Source organism: Anguilla rostrata, chromosome 4, assembly GCF_018555375.3.
Source record: "Anguilla rostrata isolate EN2019 chromosome 4, ASM1855537v3, whole genome shotgun sequence".
NCBI classification, from domain to species: Eukaryota; Metazoa; Chordata; class Actinopteri; order Anguilliformes; family Anguillidae; genus Anguilla; species Anguilla rostrata.
In genome coordinates, this window is record NC_057936.1 from 9354690 (window position 1) to 9373629 (window position 18940).

Below are 18940 nucleotides of genomic sequence, written 5' to 3' on the forward strand. Positions count from 1 at the left end.
TCATTCCAACGTATACATTTTTACTTAAAGAGTAACAAAATAAGTTACTAAAAATCATCTTCATGCAGCAATGCATGTCGCACGCCTAAGTTTGACTAATGCTAATACTAGTACCCAAGGGGAGGCTCTGCACCGGCACATACACTGTTGGGTATCACTGCCACCTGTTGAGCTCTATTTGGTACCAATAACTGAATGGAATATGATTTCCCAGTGAGAAACTCTGGTTATACTGATGTCAGGTTAGTTCCAATTATTCATTGCTGATCATGAAGGTTAGGTATGTACAGCATGTGGTCAACATCCGTTAAAATAATTTCACCCATATTGAAACCATTTTTCTCAAAGACTCATCTGTGGAAGTCTGACATGGCAATGATGCAGTTTCCACCTCCACACTATTGGGGATAATAATTATCTATCCGCTATTGCTCGGCAAAATAGTGGGTTTTTTTTCCTTATGATATGATGGTGAAAAATTCTGAAAGGTATGTTCAGAAACAAAATGACTGCACTGAGAAGAAACACCTTTCTCCCTCAACACTGTGTATACATTGAAACAAAAGACCCTATGCACAGTAAAATATATTCAGTGTTAGAAGAGCACTTATAAAGTACATGTGGTCCCTTTTGGACTCATATCTACTCAGAGTTGACTTAACACTGGGCACATTTTACTGTGTGACATGACATAGAATACTATACATAGATTCAAAGTCAGCATTTAAACATTTAACATAATCAAATAATTTATCTTAATTCTCAACAAAGTAAATACAGGTTCGTATGGTGACTCCACTAAATAGTGGCAAGTGATGAACTTTAAATATGAACTTTTGTATATTGAATAGGTAGTTACCACAAAGGCAAATTCATATGATTCAGCTGCATTTAGAAAGTTATTAGAACATTCAACTTTGTCTCTATATAATATAAAGAGACATGTTACAAGTATAAATTTATGGAATTTGATTGCCAGAATGAAATAACTATACTTGAATTGTTCACTTCACTGAACATCTTTGAAGCAAAAAGAGGCACTCTTGTTATTAATGTTATTCCTAGACACAGATACTTGGTTGATCTTACATGGGCATACCCTTCCATCTGGTGGCCACTTGGCACAACTGCAAATAGAAATAAATTTCTTTTGAGAAAGGAGCTGTGTACATACATAGTTGCTTTACTTTAACATACTAACACATAGCATCACTTTAAATTAACTAGGGTGTTTTTAAGGGATGTTAATAGGATAAGAGGAAAATAAAATATTAAGGAAGCTGTACTTTATCAACAGGTATAAATATATTGTCACCACAGGAACATTTATAAAAAAAGTGTACATAACTTCATCTACATGACATTTTGCTTTGGTGACATGTCACACACATACAGTGCAGTGCGTATTTGGATAGTGACACAAGCTGTTGTTGTTTTGGCCCTCAACTCCACTGGATTTTAAATGAAGAAAATGTGGTTGAAGTGCTGAATGGCAGCATTAAATTGAGGGCATTTGCATCCATATTGGGTGATCCGTATATGAATTACAGCCATTTTTGTACATAGTTGCCCCAATTTAGGGGAGCAAAAGCATTTGGACAAATGATAATCTGAAATAAAGTTGTCGTATATAGTATGTGACCCATAGACATGACCAGATGCTGGGTATGTTCCCTGGTGATGCTTTGACTTTCTAGCCCGAAGATGACCTGCTTTGCTGGCACTGGCATTTGGTCCTCATGGAGAGAGAAAGCAGCAACAGACTACATATGCCAATGCCACTCCTAGAATCAACTCCAGACCTTTTGTTAGCTTTATTGTGCGTGAGCTAATGACACTAAAAGACACAGCTAGCCAAGAAGCTGCTGAGCAGCCAATTGTCCAATTACTTCCCTAAAATTGAGGACTGTTTAAAAGGGGCTGTAAATCACCAGATATTGATGTAAATACGCACATATTAAAGCTAACAATCTGCACTTCAATCTCATAGTCATTGTTTAATTTTGTTGTTATTCATTGATAATGATCCAATGTGTTGGATTACAGAGCCAAAACAACAACTGTGTCACTGTCCAAGTGCTTACACTGTACATACAAGACACATACATTCAGAATTACTGGAAAAGATAAAAATGATGCTGAACATAAAAAATTCAGGTCCATGTATCATTTCCTGTGTGCAACCAGGAAAAGTCTTGAGGCTTATGAGAATCTGGCCTCAGGTAGGTCATCCTTCCTTATTTCCCCTTCTTCCTGTTGTTCTTCTTGTTGAGAATCTTCCTCAGGGAGCTACTCATGTAAAATGGCCGCGATGCTGATCCCTTGTTTTTCTCCAGATCTAACACTGGGAACATGGACACAAGTTATACTTTAAGCAGAATCCCCCATGTGTGAAACCTAAAGTTTGACTCTGACCATTTAACAATGCAGGTACCAGACACACTTGCTTCAACTGAATATTCTCTCAAGAAAATCTGGCGGATGGTTACTGTAAGCAAGATAGTGGTTATACAGTGCTTACAGTTGCTGTTGTGTTCACCATTTTCTTTATTTCTTTACAGAGTAAATATGCTGAGTTTCGTTTAAGGAAATAAATTGTGTACTTACAGAAACAGAGGAATAAAGTGTCTACACACATTGCATAGACGCTGAAGAAACCATGTGCGATCAAATAGGAGCCAAATATTATGGTCTGCAAATGAAAAAAAAAGAAGCCAATTACCGTCAAAATTGAAACCTGCACATCTACACCACATATGAACTGTTTGATTACAACTCTAAAAATCTGGAGTAAAGAGCCAAATCAAGGGAAAAAAAAGTATTTGCCCCAAACGTTATGGAGCTCACTGTATATTATCTGTGTCATATCTGCATCGTTAAGACAGCTGAATCTCATACCAGGAGTGGTATCCAATAATAATTCAATGATGGTACTCCCTCTTGAATAACAGGTATCTTGCGAGTGAAGAAGAAAAAAGCAAGAACTCCTAGAAAGAAAAATTATTATTATTTTTATTAAAGTATCTAAATGTTAGTAGTATTAAAGTATTAGAATATCTGAATGTTTTGGTAAACTATAGAGCAAATAAACAATCTTATGTTTTCTTACCTGTTGCTTTAAAAAAAAAAAAAAAAACTTTAAAAATCGGATTTGGCTTTAGAAAATCAGCAACCGGAATCGGCCATAAAATTTCATGATCGGTGCACCGCTGTTGGTGCGACTAAAACCATCTGTACTGTGGGCTTTACATTTATTTAGGTTGATTGAAAAAAAAAAATATGTGTAATGGTTAAGCCTTTAATTCTAATGGATTGTTAATCCAATGCTGATGCCTCCTAGTCATGTATTTGGTTGAGTAGTCTGTGAAATAAAATCTTTATGGCACTATCAACACTTGCTCTAATAAGAGTCGAGGGACACTCACCCACACTCCCTGCAACGAGCACCTTCCCCAGAAAGAGCAAGAAATCAGTCACCTTGTTTAACACTGCCACCCTGCAGAGGAAAAGGACCCCAAATGAGAAGGTGCACACAAAGGGCAATCAGCCAGTGAAGAGCCTGCCCTCAGCTGACCTTACCTCACAACATTCCTCATCAGCAAACCAAAGGCCTCTCGAGCTGACGCGCAGAAGTTCTTCCCATATATTGCAATCTGCAGTCACAAACACGAAGTTAATTTCTGAATAATCAGTATTTGTTGGATAACAAGACCAGGTCAAAACCTAGTATATGGCTGGACCGAACCAGCCGACCAATGGTGTAACTTCATCAGTCAGTCACTCAGTCACAGACGTGCGCGGTGTAACTTCATCAGTCAGTCACTCAGTCACAGACATTCGCGTTTATAGGGCTGGCCCCGCTGTTGCGGTCCAGCCAAAAATAGTTTTTAAAAAATCTGTTTCTTTTAGATTCATAAAATAAAATTCACAGAGTTCTTGTTTTATATTTAAGAATGGAAGCAGGGATCAGTACCTCACCCTCATAGTTCAACAGACAAAAACCAGTCCACTTGAAGACATTCAAATCCTCATACTTTCCCTTCACTTGGCTTAGGTATGGATAATTCCTTCAAATAAGCATTTATGAATTTTATGAATATTCCCATAAGATATTTAAATCCGAATGACCTATTTTAAATATACAAATGCAGTTTTCAAGTGCAACTGCTGACACAGATCACAAATAGGATTTTAATGTCTCCTAGAATTCGTATATATATAATTTAAATGTGGTGGACATGTGACCATTCATTAGTGAATCAGGACACTCCACATTCCCTTTGAATGAGCATTTGAGAGAGCAGAGGAGGAATTTAACTGCTGACACAACACACATTTGATTCAAGATTTCTGTTTGTTCACATCTGCTAAAAAGTGCCATTATAGCCTATACCCAACATCACTGATCCCCATGATGGAGTGGAATACTGTCCTGGAATGCCAGAACAAAATACCACTCTTTGCATCAACCAATTGTGTTAAAACTCTCGCTGGCTTTTTTCACCGTAAACATAAGGGGCCCAAGATTTGCTTTCACGAGGCCAGCCCTGGAGGTCCCCTCACTCACCATTATGTACGCATTTCTGTTCATAAATTTTATGAAATGCTCCAAGCACCAGAAGCAGCATTTGAGACAGCAGAGCAGGAACCGTGCAAACGAGTTCTTCGCACCTGTAAAACATGCATCAGTTATCAAGCACTTATCTTTCAGAGTCACTGTTCATCACTGAGAGTTGCAGTCCACTGGCTGATTAAAGGGGCTCCCTACAGTAATAGCCTTTTCCGAATGGCACTACATTGAGTAGCCCAGTATAACCTTACTGAAAGAATGAACTCCCCTTTACAAGAGGAAAAAATAAGACTTTGGGGGGTTTGTACAGTAAGTTAAAGTATAAAAAGTAAGTTTGTTTTTTTCTTCTATGAAAATGCAGATGTGTCTAATTCATTTTACATTCTTGGCAAATGATACATGTTTCCAGAACTATTTTAAATTTTCAGTGGCAGAAGGTTTATGCTCCTAAAATGTGCTGAAAGCTATGCCGTTCTCTTGAAATATATTCAAATAAACATTAGGTGACCAAAAATATACCAAAATCCACGTCCAACAAACAGCATTGGCTGGAAATGATTGTGACTGTGTTGCCCTGCAGTGCTCTAAAGGGCTCTTGACACACCTTTAAGCTTGTGATCTAGGTACTCCAGTATGATCCTCATAAGCTGCACAACAGCAAGAATCAATGAGCCCAAAGCCAGGGATCCTGTGTGATACCTGTGACAGAAATACAAGCCCCCCACTCAAATAAGGTCAGCTCGAACATACACTGGAATCATACATTTTGCGTGTGCGCATATGTGCGTGGACCAAAACATTACTATGTAAACATAAACTCAAATTCATCAATAGTATAGGAATAGGCTGAGATGTTAAATGGCTGAATGGCAATATACTACACTGTCCTCTCCGTGGTGTAGAAGACATTTGTACCGTATAGCCCTGACAAAAGAGGAGAATAGTGGGAAGGCCGGGATGTCAGCTGGCTTCTTTAGTGCCCAGTAGTAGGAGGCGAAGGCCCCAGCCAAGGTGCACTGACCCAGTGCGATGGTGAAGTTGACCAACCAGAGGAAGACCAGCAGGTTGCAAAGTTGCAGGATGAAGAGGTAGCGGTGGTACAAGCTCTCCCCGCCATAATATGCAAATGTGCACTGTGCACCTGGGCACAACTTGGTGATGTTGGACTGACTGAATGTCTATATTAGGTTAAAAAAAAAAAAACAGGAATATAATTAATCTCCCATCTTTTAAATGTATCATTGTACATTATTAACTAACTTTGTAAGTTAATAAAGTAACCAACAAAGGGGGAGCTAAGAAATCTTTAATTCCCATGAGACTGAGCTTGACAGAACTAGAGGAGAACAAGTGAAGGGTCACTTACTTCAGGGTTACATGTTAGATTAGTGTACATGCAGCTTGACCTTGTTGCCATCACTTTGTAGATGGCGTCCCCTGATGATGCCAATGACCTGCAAACAATTCTAGTTAAGGGTGCATAGGAAGACCCAAAAATTATCAATCAAAATCATTACACATTACATTCATGATGTCATACAAAAATAACAACAGCGAAAGCTGCAAAACGCTCACTAAAAGCAAAGACCACTTACAACTCACTAAACCCATGGACTAATCTCCATTTTTGCATTAGCCATACTTAATTTTATCACAACACAGCGGATTGATCTGAATGACTGTATGATGCACAGAAGGATACACAGCTGTAGCTGCCCAATAGGCAATGCAGATGGCAAGCAGCAAGAACGTAACAATGGGGTAGAAAAGAGTAGACATGATGTAGCTGATGGCCCTGGACATCACATCAGGAGAAAGACACAATAAGGCTGGCATGACCAAAATATTGATCCACAATCACACACTACAATCATACAGTAAGACTAGGACAACAAAAATGCTGATCTCCAGTCAACACAGTCAAACTGGCATGGCCAAAATATGTATCTACAATTGCACAGTAAAACTTGAATAACCAAGACATAGATATACAATTACATATTAAGGCTGATATAGACATAACGTTAATCTAAAATCACACAGTCAAGCTGGCATAACTAAAATATTCATCTGAAATTTCACAGTATGGATGTTCATGTAGAATCACATTGAATTACAATAATTGATGAATTCCGTCAGTTTGCCAAACTCTGATACCAATGACTGATGTTGCAAAAGAAAATGTTAATAATGTGCGAACATTAATATTTCCACCCATGGATACAATCACTGAAAAAATACTGCACAGACTTTACACTTACCTGCTCGCTTCTTCGAGCAGTGCAATGGCAATACGGATCCTGTTCCTTAGAAATATCAACAATATTATGATGATGACCTCAATTATAGCCAGGAATATCACTGAAATGCAAAAGACCACAGGAAGCTTTGGTAAAAGGAGCTGACAATGCCTCATAAATGTAATAATTACAGTGAAAATTCCTGTTGGTATACATGTCGAAGAAGACCAACGGCTTGTGCAATGGGAAGACTGGACAGCATTGCTCAAGGAATAGTGATGCGTTGTTCTCCCTAAATTTAAGTGCTAGGAAGAGCTGACCATACTGTTCACGACTCTGCATGTGGCTAGGACTTTGCAATGGGACGATTATGCCAGAAACCTTAAGGTGGGCCCCCATGCCACCCAAGATTTGACACTGGTTACTGGCCGGGCCCCAAACCACTAGAATTCATCTACCCGAGATCTGGTAGTGGCAAAAACAAGATCTATATTTAGGTATTTTGTTTTTATTTCCTGTTCTATTGTTTTTTGGCATCACCTGTTCTTGCTCAAATCGTCTATATCAAAACGTACCTACTTTCAACGATCTGTTCTATTTTAACTACATCCCAAAAGTGCCCTGTCAAATGTTTTTATTCTACTACTACTACTACTACTACTACTACTACTACTACTCACAAAACTTGGTCTATATGTACAATATTTACCTTGATGGCAGCATGTGAAATTTTAAAGCTCTTTGACTATAGACAATAGCGGGTGCTACTGTATAAAAGGGCAATAAATATAGTTTTCTCTAACTCCTCAATTGCTCGACCAATCAAGGTTAAACTTTGCATGCTTTGTTATTGTTATTATTATTATTATTATTATAATAAGAAGTAGTACTATTCTCCACTATTTGTACTATGTGCTGAACATCAAATAAGGAAAACACTTAAATAAAAATAAATACATAAATCAATAGAATGTGCCTACTTCGCTGGGCAGGCACATGTGATGGGCTGAGTAATGGATGCATGCATCATAATGTGGGGCTGAGTATTAATGAGAAACATTGAACTGAGGACCTAAGGATGGGAGAGGCATATTTTAAAGAGGGTGTGGTACTGGGTTTAGAACCATAGCAATCGCAGTGCGGTGGATGGGGACACTCACTGAAAATAAGCCAGGTCTGGCTAAGTTGCAGGTAGACTCGGAAGTCAGTCTGGAAACCAATGTCGGTGATGGTGATCTCAGCATCAGGGTTCCCACTCAATGTGCTGAACTCCCAGTAACAGTGAAAGATCCCTGCACGTACAGGCAGCAGTAAAAGCAGGTACACACACAGGAACATCTACATACATTAACCCACACACTTATACATATTAGTCGATCTTTGCAAATGGGTCCACACAAATACTATAGTAAATACATACAGCATACAAACAGGCAGTGGACATAAAGGTGGAAAAATATACATGAATCTACCACCAACCGGAAGTAGAGGAGCATCAGTCACAGGTTTATTGCTTTTTCCAGGGCATGGACAAATTTATTGTGAAAATCAAGGAAATTGAATTTAAGGTAGTTATTGGTTCACAGGTCTTCTATAGGACCACATAAAAGGCATAACAAGTTGAAATTTAATTTTATGTGCACCAGCTCTTTGACTGATTCTACTCATTTCCATTACTTTATCAATGTGCTGCCCTATTTGAAATTTTAAAAAATCAGTGACATGGCATCATAGTCAGTCTCTCCCACAGAATGCAACTGAGCACAAGAGTGTGCTTATGGAGCAATTTTTGAGTATTGTGGTTTGGGTGTAGTTGTGAGGATTGAAGAGGTACTCAGAGGCACTAACCGTAGGCGATCACAGCAATGACCCCGAAAATGATGATCCATGCGAGGACACCAGTTATGAAACGTAAGAGCACGATGAAAACCAAGCTGACCACCATGGCAATCACCAGTCCTCTGTGAACAATATACAATCCCAGACACGATGGATAAAACATTAACATTTTTCTAAATTTAAAAAATGGCATCACCTGGCTTCTTGTACTGGTTTCCTTTGCTTGAAATGTAGACAGCTAGACAGATATTACTGTTCAGAATTCATGGACTCCCTGGTCTAGGATTTTTGTGGCAATTACCAGAATAACTCCTAATGTGACTCCTAACCAGGTAAAGCATCCTACGATTTATGACCTCTCCGCCATCACCTCTGCGTAGTGAGTAAGTGTAAGCTGAGTACACACTCTTTTACAAATATGTCAGAGGACACGTAAAACAGTGGGCCTGAACAAGGCCTGTCTTCCCACAGTATCATCTCCATGTCACATCCAAATTAGGTGAAAGACCATGCAGCTTTCCACCTGCCCCCAATCTGTGGAAGACTCCTGCCCATACTCAGGGCCAGATAATACTAAAGGACTGCAGTGACAGTGAAGACAGTTGACTCTGAATACAGAGCTTACATTAAAATCCAATGCCAAGAACTGGCATAATCTTCAAAGATCTTCATCCCCACCTCTTTGGCCTCAAGTAGCCCGTTGATGCCTCTGTGAAAAGAGTGTACATGGATAGCAGGGAGAACAGCTGGCACCTGCCTAGTACTTACTGGAACAAACACCAATTACTGAACACGGCAGTTTATTAAGAAGCTGTTGAAATTCTTTGGCATAGCACAAAGCTGAAAAAGCACAACAGAAAGACACACCCAAAAGAAACAACTTTAGTTCATACCACTTCAAGATTAGTACAGTCATTGCAGAGGGAAGCAGAAATATGATTGACGGTCCAAGAATAGCTACCTGCTGCTTTATTGCCCTTGACATTTAATGCCCCATGAATGTAACCAACTCAACTGAATGGCTATGAATAGTGTTCATTGTGCAGATTACATCTGTCCTCCTATGCTTGGCTTTTTATCTGCTGCATATGAACTTGCGGTGTTGTTTATTGGATGCTGCACATGCAGACAAAAAGCCACGCCAGTGAGAAAGCTCAGTAATAATTTCTACAGGGACATGTCATAACAGGTGTCCTGTCACTGCACACATTGGCACTGCCAGTGTTGTTCTTATTGTTGGTATTATTATTTGCATCAATACAGTACAAGTGTCTTTGCAGAATGTAGAACTGACCTTGAGGTGTTTTCCTACAAGGAAATGAGGTCAGACTGCCAAGCAACAAGCACTCTACCTCTTCTTTCCTTGGAATCTCTGGAGTGAACCAGGAACTTAAGATTTCCCATGGCACACAGGATCCACTGTGTGTCATTGTAGGAAGGTTAGTTTGCAGAGCGCTCACAGCAAGTAGGGGTTAAAGGTTTATGACACTTATTTGAGACCTGTCAACTCCTTGTTGCATGGCTGTAACTTGGCTACAAAAGAAAAGCAATTCTCTTGTTAGATTCATCAGGTCAAAAGTTACACAGCAACAGTATCCACACATATTTTCACTGCAAACGGCAGGCCTCTCATCTCCCTCATTAACTCCCAAAGCAACTCTTCTTTATGAATAGGAAGACAAACAAAGACAAGCACTGACAATGACAGAGGGAAATTCTACTGCTAGTTAGAATGTCATGTCCATAAATAATCTGATCTGAGTTTTTCATAAAAGTTATTGTCCAAACCAATTGTCCAAAACAAGGTTCCGAATTCAATATAAAAAGAGGCTTTCTAACCCTTCAACCAGAGTACAGGTAAGCACAAAGGGAAAATATGTAGGTGACAATGAATCTAACATGGAAGTCTACTACAGTCGAAATATATGCCAACATGCAACGACTTGCTGTTATTAAGCACTAGAAATGCAGTATTTCCTATGGGGTGTTCCCCCATATCAATTTTCCTACCGCACCAAGGCTGTCCAGTTTTCATTTGAAGAAAGGGTGGGAACCCTATAACAGTATGATATGCATTTTTAGAATTTGCTCATTCATTCAACAGATTAGCTCCCTGGGAATGATCTTCATTCTGAATGTTTTTTTTTTGTTTTACATTAATCAAGCACCATAAACTGAATAGGATGTGCAGTTAAAGAATCAGTATGATTGTTTTTTTGAAAATATACACAAAGCTGTGACCTAATGAAAAAAGGGGTAGGTTGACATCGGAATGCAAACACACACACACACACACACACACACAGGTGCAACACATACATACACAGGGACACACACAAGCCGTAGCCATAAAACAAATTTCAACAGTTGTACTACAAATCATCTACAAATTTTTACGTTTTGTGGGGAGACATGCAGGACTTACCTGGCCGCGTCTCTAAGATCAGTCACGCTTCTTGTGTTACCGAGTCCATCTTTGAAGTTTGTTTTGTTGGCAACAGTTAAAGTCCCGTTCCTAGTGATGAAGTCAGGAAAGCACCTCTGAAGGACTGTATGAACAGTGATAATGAAGAATGTGTCAGACCTTTGATACTGAAATGTCAAAAATAACCATTGCGGTCAGTATGACTGTGCCATACGTCTCATGTTCACCAGCTAGGCACAACAGATTGTCCCCATGCATCAATGCTGGTAAACTGGTTTATGACCTTCAAACTTCAGTGTCCTTGAATCTCAGTAATCCCCTGGGTATTAATGCAAATAAAAAATTCTGATTATGGAGACATCCCTGAGGATTGCCTGAATATTTACTCAACAATCACATATGAACACTTTCCATAGCAACGACTTACAGGGCCTGCTTGGCACTATCATTGAGGGACAGTCCTCATCTCGTAGGACTTGTGCAACAGGCTGCAATGAGAAAGAATGATTATGTCCGTATGTCCTATGAATACATCACAATTTTTGTATGAAGTTGGAGAATCTCAGTTTCTTACACACCTACAGCTTAGCAATGGGTTATTCCATCTCAAATCAGAGCAGCATCTAACGAAAACCTTAAATGAGGGCCTTAATTTCTGATCTCAGACTCAAAGAATTATAACAAATGGAATTTATAAAATGAAAACACTGTCCATTTATGCATTACAAATGGCATTCCTAACAAAGGGGTTGCATTAAAACTACTCCCTCTCAATGTTGTCATTTTATTTACTCTACCATTAGAGTACAAGATTAGAAAATAAGTGTTTTTCACCTTCAGTGTATAAGACTGGACTCATATGAAGGATTTCGCAAAAAATGTTTTGCAGAGAATCTGCAAGCTATAGCTGTACATCTTGAGCTTAGCTGTCTTCATACTGCACCTATACTTTCACTGTTTTCGATATTTAATACATTTTAAAAATCCAAAGCAACAAAAGCAGTTTATTATCACAGGGACACAACGGGGACAAAATGGGACACAACTCTTCTCAAATAGATTTTGACATTGTTTCTCATACCTTTCTAGGGTTATTGAAGCCTGGTTTGCAGAACTGTCTGTAGTATTCCCAGTAGCTTTTGTTGTGTCTGTAGTTATACTGCAAATCTAAGTAGGTTGCAAATCTATCAGGGCACTTCTTAACACACAGCTGTAGAAGATAAAACATGAATAGACTGTCAATGAAAGGACATCACCTCAATAACCATGCGATATACAGACTAAAAATTGTAAAAAAAAAAAAAAAAACCCACTGACAAAAGAAAAGCTTAAAGCTTACCTGGGTGGTTGGGCATCGCAGGTTTATTAGAACTACGGGATTGGCACATTGCAATATGTTGAAATAGAATAATATGGCTTTGTTTCTGTTGAGAAAGGAGTGATAATTGAAAACATACATTTTATCAGATGACTGTGCAAGCAAAAGAGGCAAACAAACAAAACAGTGAATTGACGTAGCAGTGAATTGATTGGATTTAGATTAAAGCGCTTGAATTCCATGCTTAAGCATGGTTCATTCCAGTAGGTGACCATAAATCACAAATATACTTATATCACAGCTCTTTGCATAATATTGATCCATTTTGAATATTGTTAGAAAACTATTTAATAAATACCACATATTTTCACAAAACAAATGAATGCAAATGTTTTATCAGCTTCTAACGGCTGTCTAGGCAAGTAGGTCCAATACCATAATTGTCTCAGAGTTATGACAGCAGACAATACAGTCAGTATAAACGGAGGAGTCAGGCTTCATAGAGGACACTGCCTTGAATACATACTATGCATGATTTTTAGCCTTGCTTTAGGCTGTATTTACAATCAAAGAAAACTCCTCCTTTTTTATTTTTATATCTCTGTTTTTCAATAGCTGTCACCATCGAGAAAAACCAAGGCTGAATCTAGTTTTTGGACTAGCCCTGATGTCCTGTCGTTTCGAGTCATTGCACTTGTGCCACTTCACCTGCACCATGGCAGTACCTAGCTAGCTGCAAACACTCTCCTGAAACTTGACCCCACCCCACAGGCTCTGCAACTACAACCACCCTTACCCACACAGAAAAGTGTGTCATGCCCAAAAACATTCCAAACACATTTTAGAAGAAGGACTCGGCAAATGTGTAGATATAGGTGAGGGTGGTTATTTGAAAATATTTTCACAGTGCTGAAAATTAAGTAACTACATTTCTCCCTGAACCTTGTGCTTCATATAACCCATTGAACTGCTAATTGTATTCTGCAACACATTCTACAGTAAGATGTAAGCTGTTTATTCTCGTGTGGTCATTGTATTATCACTTGGGCCCTGAAAGAACAGGCATATGACAGGCAAAAGACAAAAGCAAATTAAATCTTATATCATAATTACTCACGCATTAGGAGTTCCCTGCTGACCACAGAACTGTCCATAGCTATCTGTGGGGAACACAATCTTCCTGGGATCACCATGAATCCAGGCTATAAAAGGAAGATGACTTTGTCATTACAGTTATTAGGCTTATATTGATTAGTCCACTGTGATAAATAGACAATATAGTTTATAATTGACGTCAGCCTCTTCATATTTTTTTGGGGAATTTCTGTATTTGATGCTATGGTTTTAAACAGCATGCATGAGGGCGGCATACACACACCAAATCATACGGACATTACATCACAAAGCAGACAAATGTAGCAGAGCACAGCAAAGTACTGTTTTCTTGTATGGGGATGTGAAAACATTAAAACAACATTCAATCGATTCACAATTTTCGGTTATGCAGGGCTATAAAACACTATTCTAAAAGTAAAATTAGACATGTTATACATCAGAAAGCTTATACTGTCCCCTACTGTATGATCCTGACCATAGTGATGTATATCGTTCAGAATTTGAAAACTTACTTCAGCCCATTAGCCTCGCCTTGTAGGGAGGGACATATGTAATCCTAATGTTCCATGAGTTTTTGTGTTGTGTGAATTATGTTTGTTGTTATAAGAAACCCAGGGATTAATATCCATTTTTATTATGATAATTGAGTCCTCCCTTTATTATTTCTATAAGCGACTGTAGCAAAAAGCTAGAGAAACGTTACAATGTTATGTAACTGAAAGTAGTTTAGAACTTTAATGGAATGATTGGTTTACTGTAAGTTTGTGACCAAGCATGGGCTGAGTATCTTGTCTGGGGAAAAAAAGTATGTTACATTCTGAAATTACTCATACAGGGACAAATCAGTAGTTTGGGTGGCCAGAACTACCATTACTTAACAATTTATTCATTCAATCATTCATTCCTTCTTTTTGAAGTCAGGAGCAGCAAGGCTAAAAAAAAGGCTAAATCAGAAGCTTGGGATGGATGTCTTGAAGTGTTTCAGTATTGTGTAAGTGGTTTTGATGCACGCCATGGACGTTTTTTTGTGTGTGCTTTTTTGTATAATGTGCACTTTATGTTTATTTAAATAGCAAAGCAAAGGTGACTGCTCAAAACTGTAGAAGGCGACTATGTATTTTGGGGAGGATCACGGAAATAATGATACACCTTGGGTGAGGACCATAAACAAGTTTTGGTGTGGCTTTTTAAGACTATTGAATACAAACAGCCCATTCAGAACTGGCTAGCACAACTGTTCTTTGTTAAGACCTCCAGATCATGAGCAGACCAGAGCCGTGCTGCACCTCAGTGCATGAATGCAGTCCTGTGTTTCCTTCCTCATAGAGAACACTGAAAAAAGTGTGCAGGAGGCACAAGTGTGCTTTGAGCAGGAGGAAGAGGCCAGAGAAATGTACCTTACCTCACAAATTGACATCTTTTTGGGTATAAAACATTCAAATCATCTTTACAACAGCTTTCTTGGCCCATCTATTCGAGACAGCAGGTCCTGCACATCCCTCGCCTTCTTTGTGTAGCTTGCCTTTGCATCTCTATGATTAGCATGACTGAAGCCGTAGCTCTCATTTCTTGTCATTAATAAGGATGATGACATTTTTTCCATGGAAAGCAAAATGCTTTAGTATGACATGGCTTGGCCCCCTCTTACAGTATGATCAACAAAACAACGGCTTTTGAGTTGAAGTTCCAGCATTCTTGTGAAATTCCTAACACCTACTCTTCTCAGATACGATCGCCTGAGGATTTCTGCCAAGTGCAGCAAGTATGCATTTCTGTGACTCCTACATACTTTACACCATATGTATGCTCTGTTATAAAATGTATCATTGGGAGTTACATTAGCAGATCACATCTGTATAATGATTTTACATTTAGCTGCATATGGTTTTTCAAATTTGTAGATTTTTCCTGCAAAACCTGTAACTTTCTATACTACTTTAGTTTAGTTAAACATTAACCAGACACTCATGTCTAGTAGGACAATAGTAGGACAACTAAACAAGGTGAATATAAATACATTAAAAACATCAACAAACATTAACACTAAGGATGCACAATATAAAAATTCTGGGTATCAATAATTAATGTGTTTTCGGCCACACTGGCTGATTCTGGTGCCAATATCTCCTTTTTATATTACCACAAGGTAAACTGTGAGTACGTTTCTACATTCATGGAAGAAGTATGTGAGCACAGATGTGAATTTATGATATAAAAAACTATTGTATAAGAAAATATTGCAACCTGCTTACCTGTAAACCTCCATGAGGCACCAAGCAGCCATCTTACAAATCTTACCATCGTGGCACTAGAGACTATTTATATTCGATTTATTTGACTAGTGACATCGTGCAGAGTTTCCTGCAGACCTGTTTATCCTCTGCGAGACACTGGGATTTAATTTTAAGACTAAAGGTCAGGAACAAATATTATATTTGATTGCTCGATTAGGCCTGATTCGCAGTTGGCTTTCCAACAGAACCCAAAGGTGTTGGATGGGGGATGAGGTCAGGGCTCTGTGCAGGCCAGTCAAGTTCTCCCACACCGTTCTCGAAAAAAACATTTTTATATGGACCTTTGGGGCATTGCCACGCTGAAAACAGGAAAGGGCCTTCCCCAAACTGTTGCCACAAGGTTGTAAACACAGAATCATCTGGAATGTCACTGCCTTAAGATTTGCCTTCACTGCAACTAAGGGGCCTAGCCCAAACCATTAAAAACAGCCCCAGACCAAGGAGTGTCTAGATACTTTCAGTCATATACTGTATGTTAGGGGCCTATTAGATTATATACATCCAGAGGCCTATGAACTTCAATGAACAGTGTATCTGCTCACCCACTATTCCAAGTGCAATGTAGCCCAGGATGACGATGATGAATATCACAAAGCACACCACATCAGTGCAGCTCCTTAAGATGAGAAAGAGAAAGAAATCTGTAAAGTCACATCACGGCTGTTGAAGAATTGAGGAAATTACATCATTTTGCTAAGAGCTAGTTTATTTATGAATAATTTAAAAGCTAATTTTGAATCTGGTCTGAACTCTCTGACTTGCAGTGCAATCTGAAAATCGTTTATTTGACATTCAGAGGTTAGCACTGTAGGTATGCTTTCTGTGTGGCACCTCACCATGATAATGGCATAACAAGATATTAGAAGTAATTCTAGTACAACACTTTGATGGGGAAAATCCTTGATATGATTTTCACTGAGCCACACCGGTCTCCTCGTTATTCAAAAGCGTGACTCACATTAGAAATTAAATATTATCATATGAAAAACAGAGGGGGATACAAAGCTTTCAAATTCTATAGTATCACATTGACTTCATCAAGCTGTTTTCATCCTCACCATTTATTTGCCAATGCCAGATACAATTTTTTTTACTAAAAGTTTTTGGTACATACACTTTATTTTACTTGCATGTCTTTCCATATTGAATCAATCTTTCCATATTGAATCTAAAGGGAGAGCTGTACTGTGTATATTGCATGGTGCCTTGAAATTTACCCCGTGATGGGCTGTCCGCACAAATTTTGATGACCAAATTTCTGGAAGCCAATGAACTTGCAATTTAAAATGATAAAATAGGAAACTCATATCGTGTGATACACATGCTGTGCATGCCACTCTTCAATAGTACCCTAAAATTCTGTAAAGTTACAAGTTAACATTGCAGTTTAATTGCTTTTATGTGAACTGTGTTTACTGTAGTTTTGTGTACTGTCCTGTGTGTCCAATGACCAGTAGAACTCCCCCTTTGTACTGTTAAAAGTAAATTACCAATCAATCATTATCAGTAAGAATGCATTTGAAAAAGGAACAAAAAAAATCTCTCTGTTGCAAATGTTGTGAGCAGCTGGGATTAAGGCCACCTTAATGTTAAGGCTGCTCAGGAAAATTGAGAACTTTTACAATTCAATGCCATGTAACAGAACACACCTTAGAAATTCTGACTTGTATTAAATGCAATTTTCCCGTTCAAGGACATTTCAGATTCCTACTTGCTGGAGCTATTGCAGCATTACAGGGATACGCTAATTATGACAGGCCTCCATGTTAGCCTACACTTGCGCATCTATTACCAAGCAGTGCAGACAACTCACTTCCTTTTTGATGCAGAAGTAAGCGTGTGAGTGTTCCTCCTCCATCGCATGTGATCTTTTTTTTTTTTACTCTGCACGTTGTGCCAATAACATTTTGAAGTGCACCAAAAGTACACCCCACAATTATCACAGCTATTTCTGTGTATCAAATCTCCAAAAAAAAAAAGCTAATTAAAATGATGAAATAACATTGATCACGTTATTCTGTTATGAAAAAGGCAGAGATACCTGTTGTGGATAGGTCCTCTGAATGTTGGGTCAAACTTGTAAGGTTCACCTGCAAAAAAAGCACATAAACATTACCTGAATGCCTTAGGCCAAGTTACTTGAAATAATTTAGGAAACGTTGGATGACACTGCTTTCGAATACAACTTGTTTAATTTGTGCCAGCTAAGATAGCTGATATTCTCTCTTGTAGCATGGCCTAATTTTGATACAAGTAGCCTACTTTTAATGACAGGCCTTAGCCAGTTTCAATTAATGAAGACAATATAGACAGTGTTTTGTATGCGTGAGTAACTTGGCATTTTTGTACGTCGAAAACGTGTTTTTCTTCAGATATAATTTCTTTTCATACTTTGTTTCTTGATATTTATATTTAGTAGGCTAATCGGATGTAATGTTATTAAGACAATAAAAATGGCTACCAAATTCAGGCAAGAAGTTTCCTAAATTATATTCCATCGCCAAAACATGTTCTCATTCAGACTTTTGAAAATAGCCTATCAGCGACTACACCTACCAGATAAACATACATTCGAGTTGGGTACCATGTACCATCACTACCGTGCGTTTGACAAGTTGTTGAGCGGTAGTATAGAGCATGCTCGCCAAAAAGCACTCAATGCTGGCTTTTGAAGCCCAGTCCACTAAAAATCCCGTTGTTTGTGACATTGCAAGAAATAACTTGAAATAATATGACACTCACCATAGTAAGCAGAAGTTACTTCAGTTTTTGTAGTCATTGCGCCGGGACAGAATCGATGTTTTTGTCTCTCGCGTCCTTCACGATAGGACGGAGAATATTTGAAACTGTTGGTGTGAGCAGCCTGCTGTTGGCACAGTCTTCGCACTGTATAATGACCCTCTCTTTTTGCTGTATGAGGCACGCAACATAACGTCAGCCGTGTTTACAGCACAGTAAAGCGGAACATTTCACGGAGGAATGTTTGAGCACAGAGCCGGACTTGATTGAAATAATCTTAAAGGAGACCTTCAGTTATTTTATTATTTTAGTATGCGAGATTGTTTTTTAATTTTTAATTTTTAATTTTGTTATACTGATAAATTCAAAGCGAGTATTGTGCCAAGGAACTGCGTCAGT

General features: G+C 38.5%; 1 protein-coding gene across 1 annotated transcript; it reads right to left on the reverse strand.

The window, feature by feature from the left end:
* Positions 1-717: 717 nt before the first annotated feature.
* slc44a5b (solute carrier family 44 member 5b) lies at positions 718-18786 on the reverse strand. The gene is made up of 23 exons (XM_064330512.1): positions 18545-18786; positions 17844-17892; positions 16345-16418; positions 13510-13594; positions 12414-12498; positions 12156-12284; positions 11502-11562; positions 11075-11198; positions 10150-10182; positions 9275-9358; positions 8659-8771; positions 7971-8102; positions 6832-6931; positions 6273-6365; positions 5937-6024; positions 5486-5748; positions 5175-5269; positions 4568-4671; positions 3580-3653; positions 3426-3496; positions 2899-2987; positions 2608-2692; positions 718-2344 (listed from the first exon to the last, which is right to left on the reverse strand). Exons 1-23 carry the CDS (start codon positions 18579-18581, stop codon positions 2238-2240), a joined length of 2175 nt encoding a protein of 724 aa, XP_064186582.1. The 5' UTR covers positions 18582-18786; the 3' UTR covers positions 718-2237.
* Between the last annotated feature and the right edge of the window lie 154 nt (positions 18787-18940).

Bases quoted from the DNA above. Each gene is read 5' to 3' on its own strand.
- slc44a5b (XM_064330512.1), bottom strand. From the start codon at position 18,581: ATGACTACAAAAACTGAAGTAACTTCTGCTTACTATG. The intron at 12,499-13,509 runs GTGAGTAATTAT...CTTTCTCAACAG, and splicing joins CAGCAGGGAACTCCTAATGC to AAACAAAGCCATATTATTCT. The intron at 8,772-9,274 runs GTAAGCTCTGTA...TATTGTTCACAG, and splicing joins TCTTGGCATTGGATTTTAAT to AGGACTGGTGATTGCCATGG.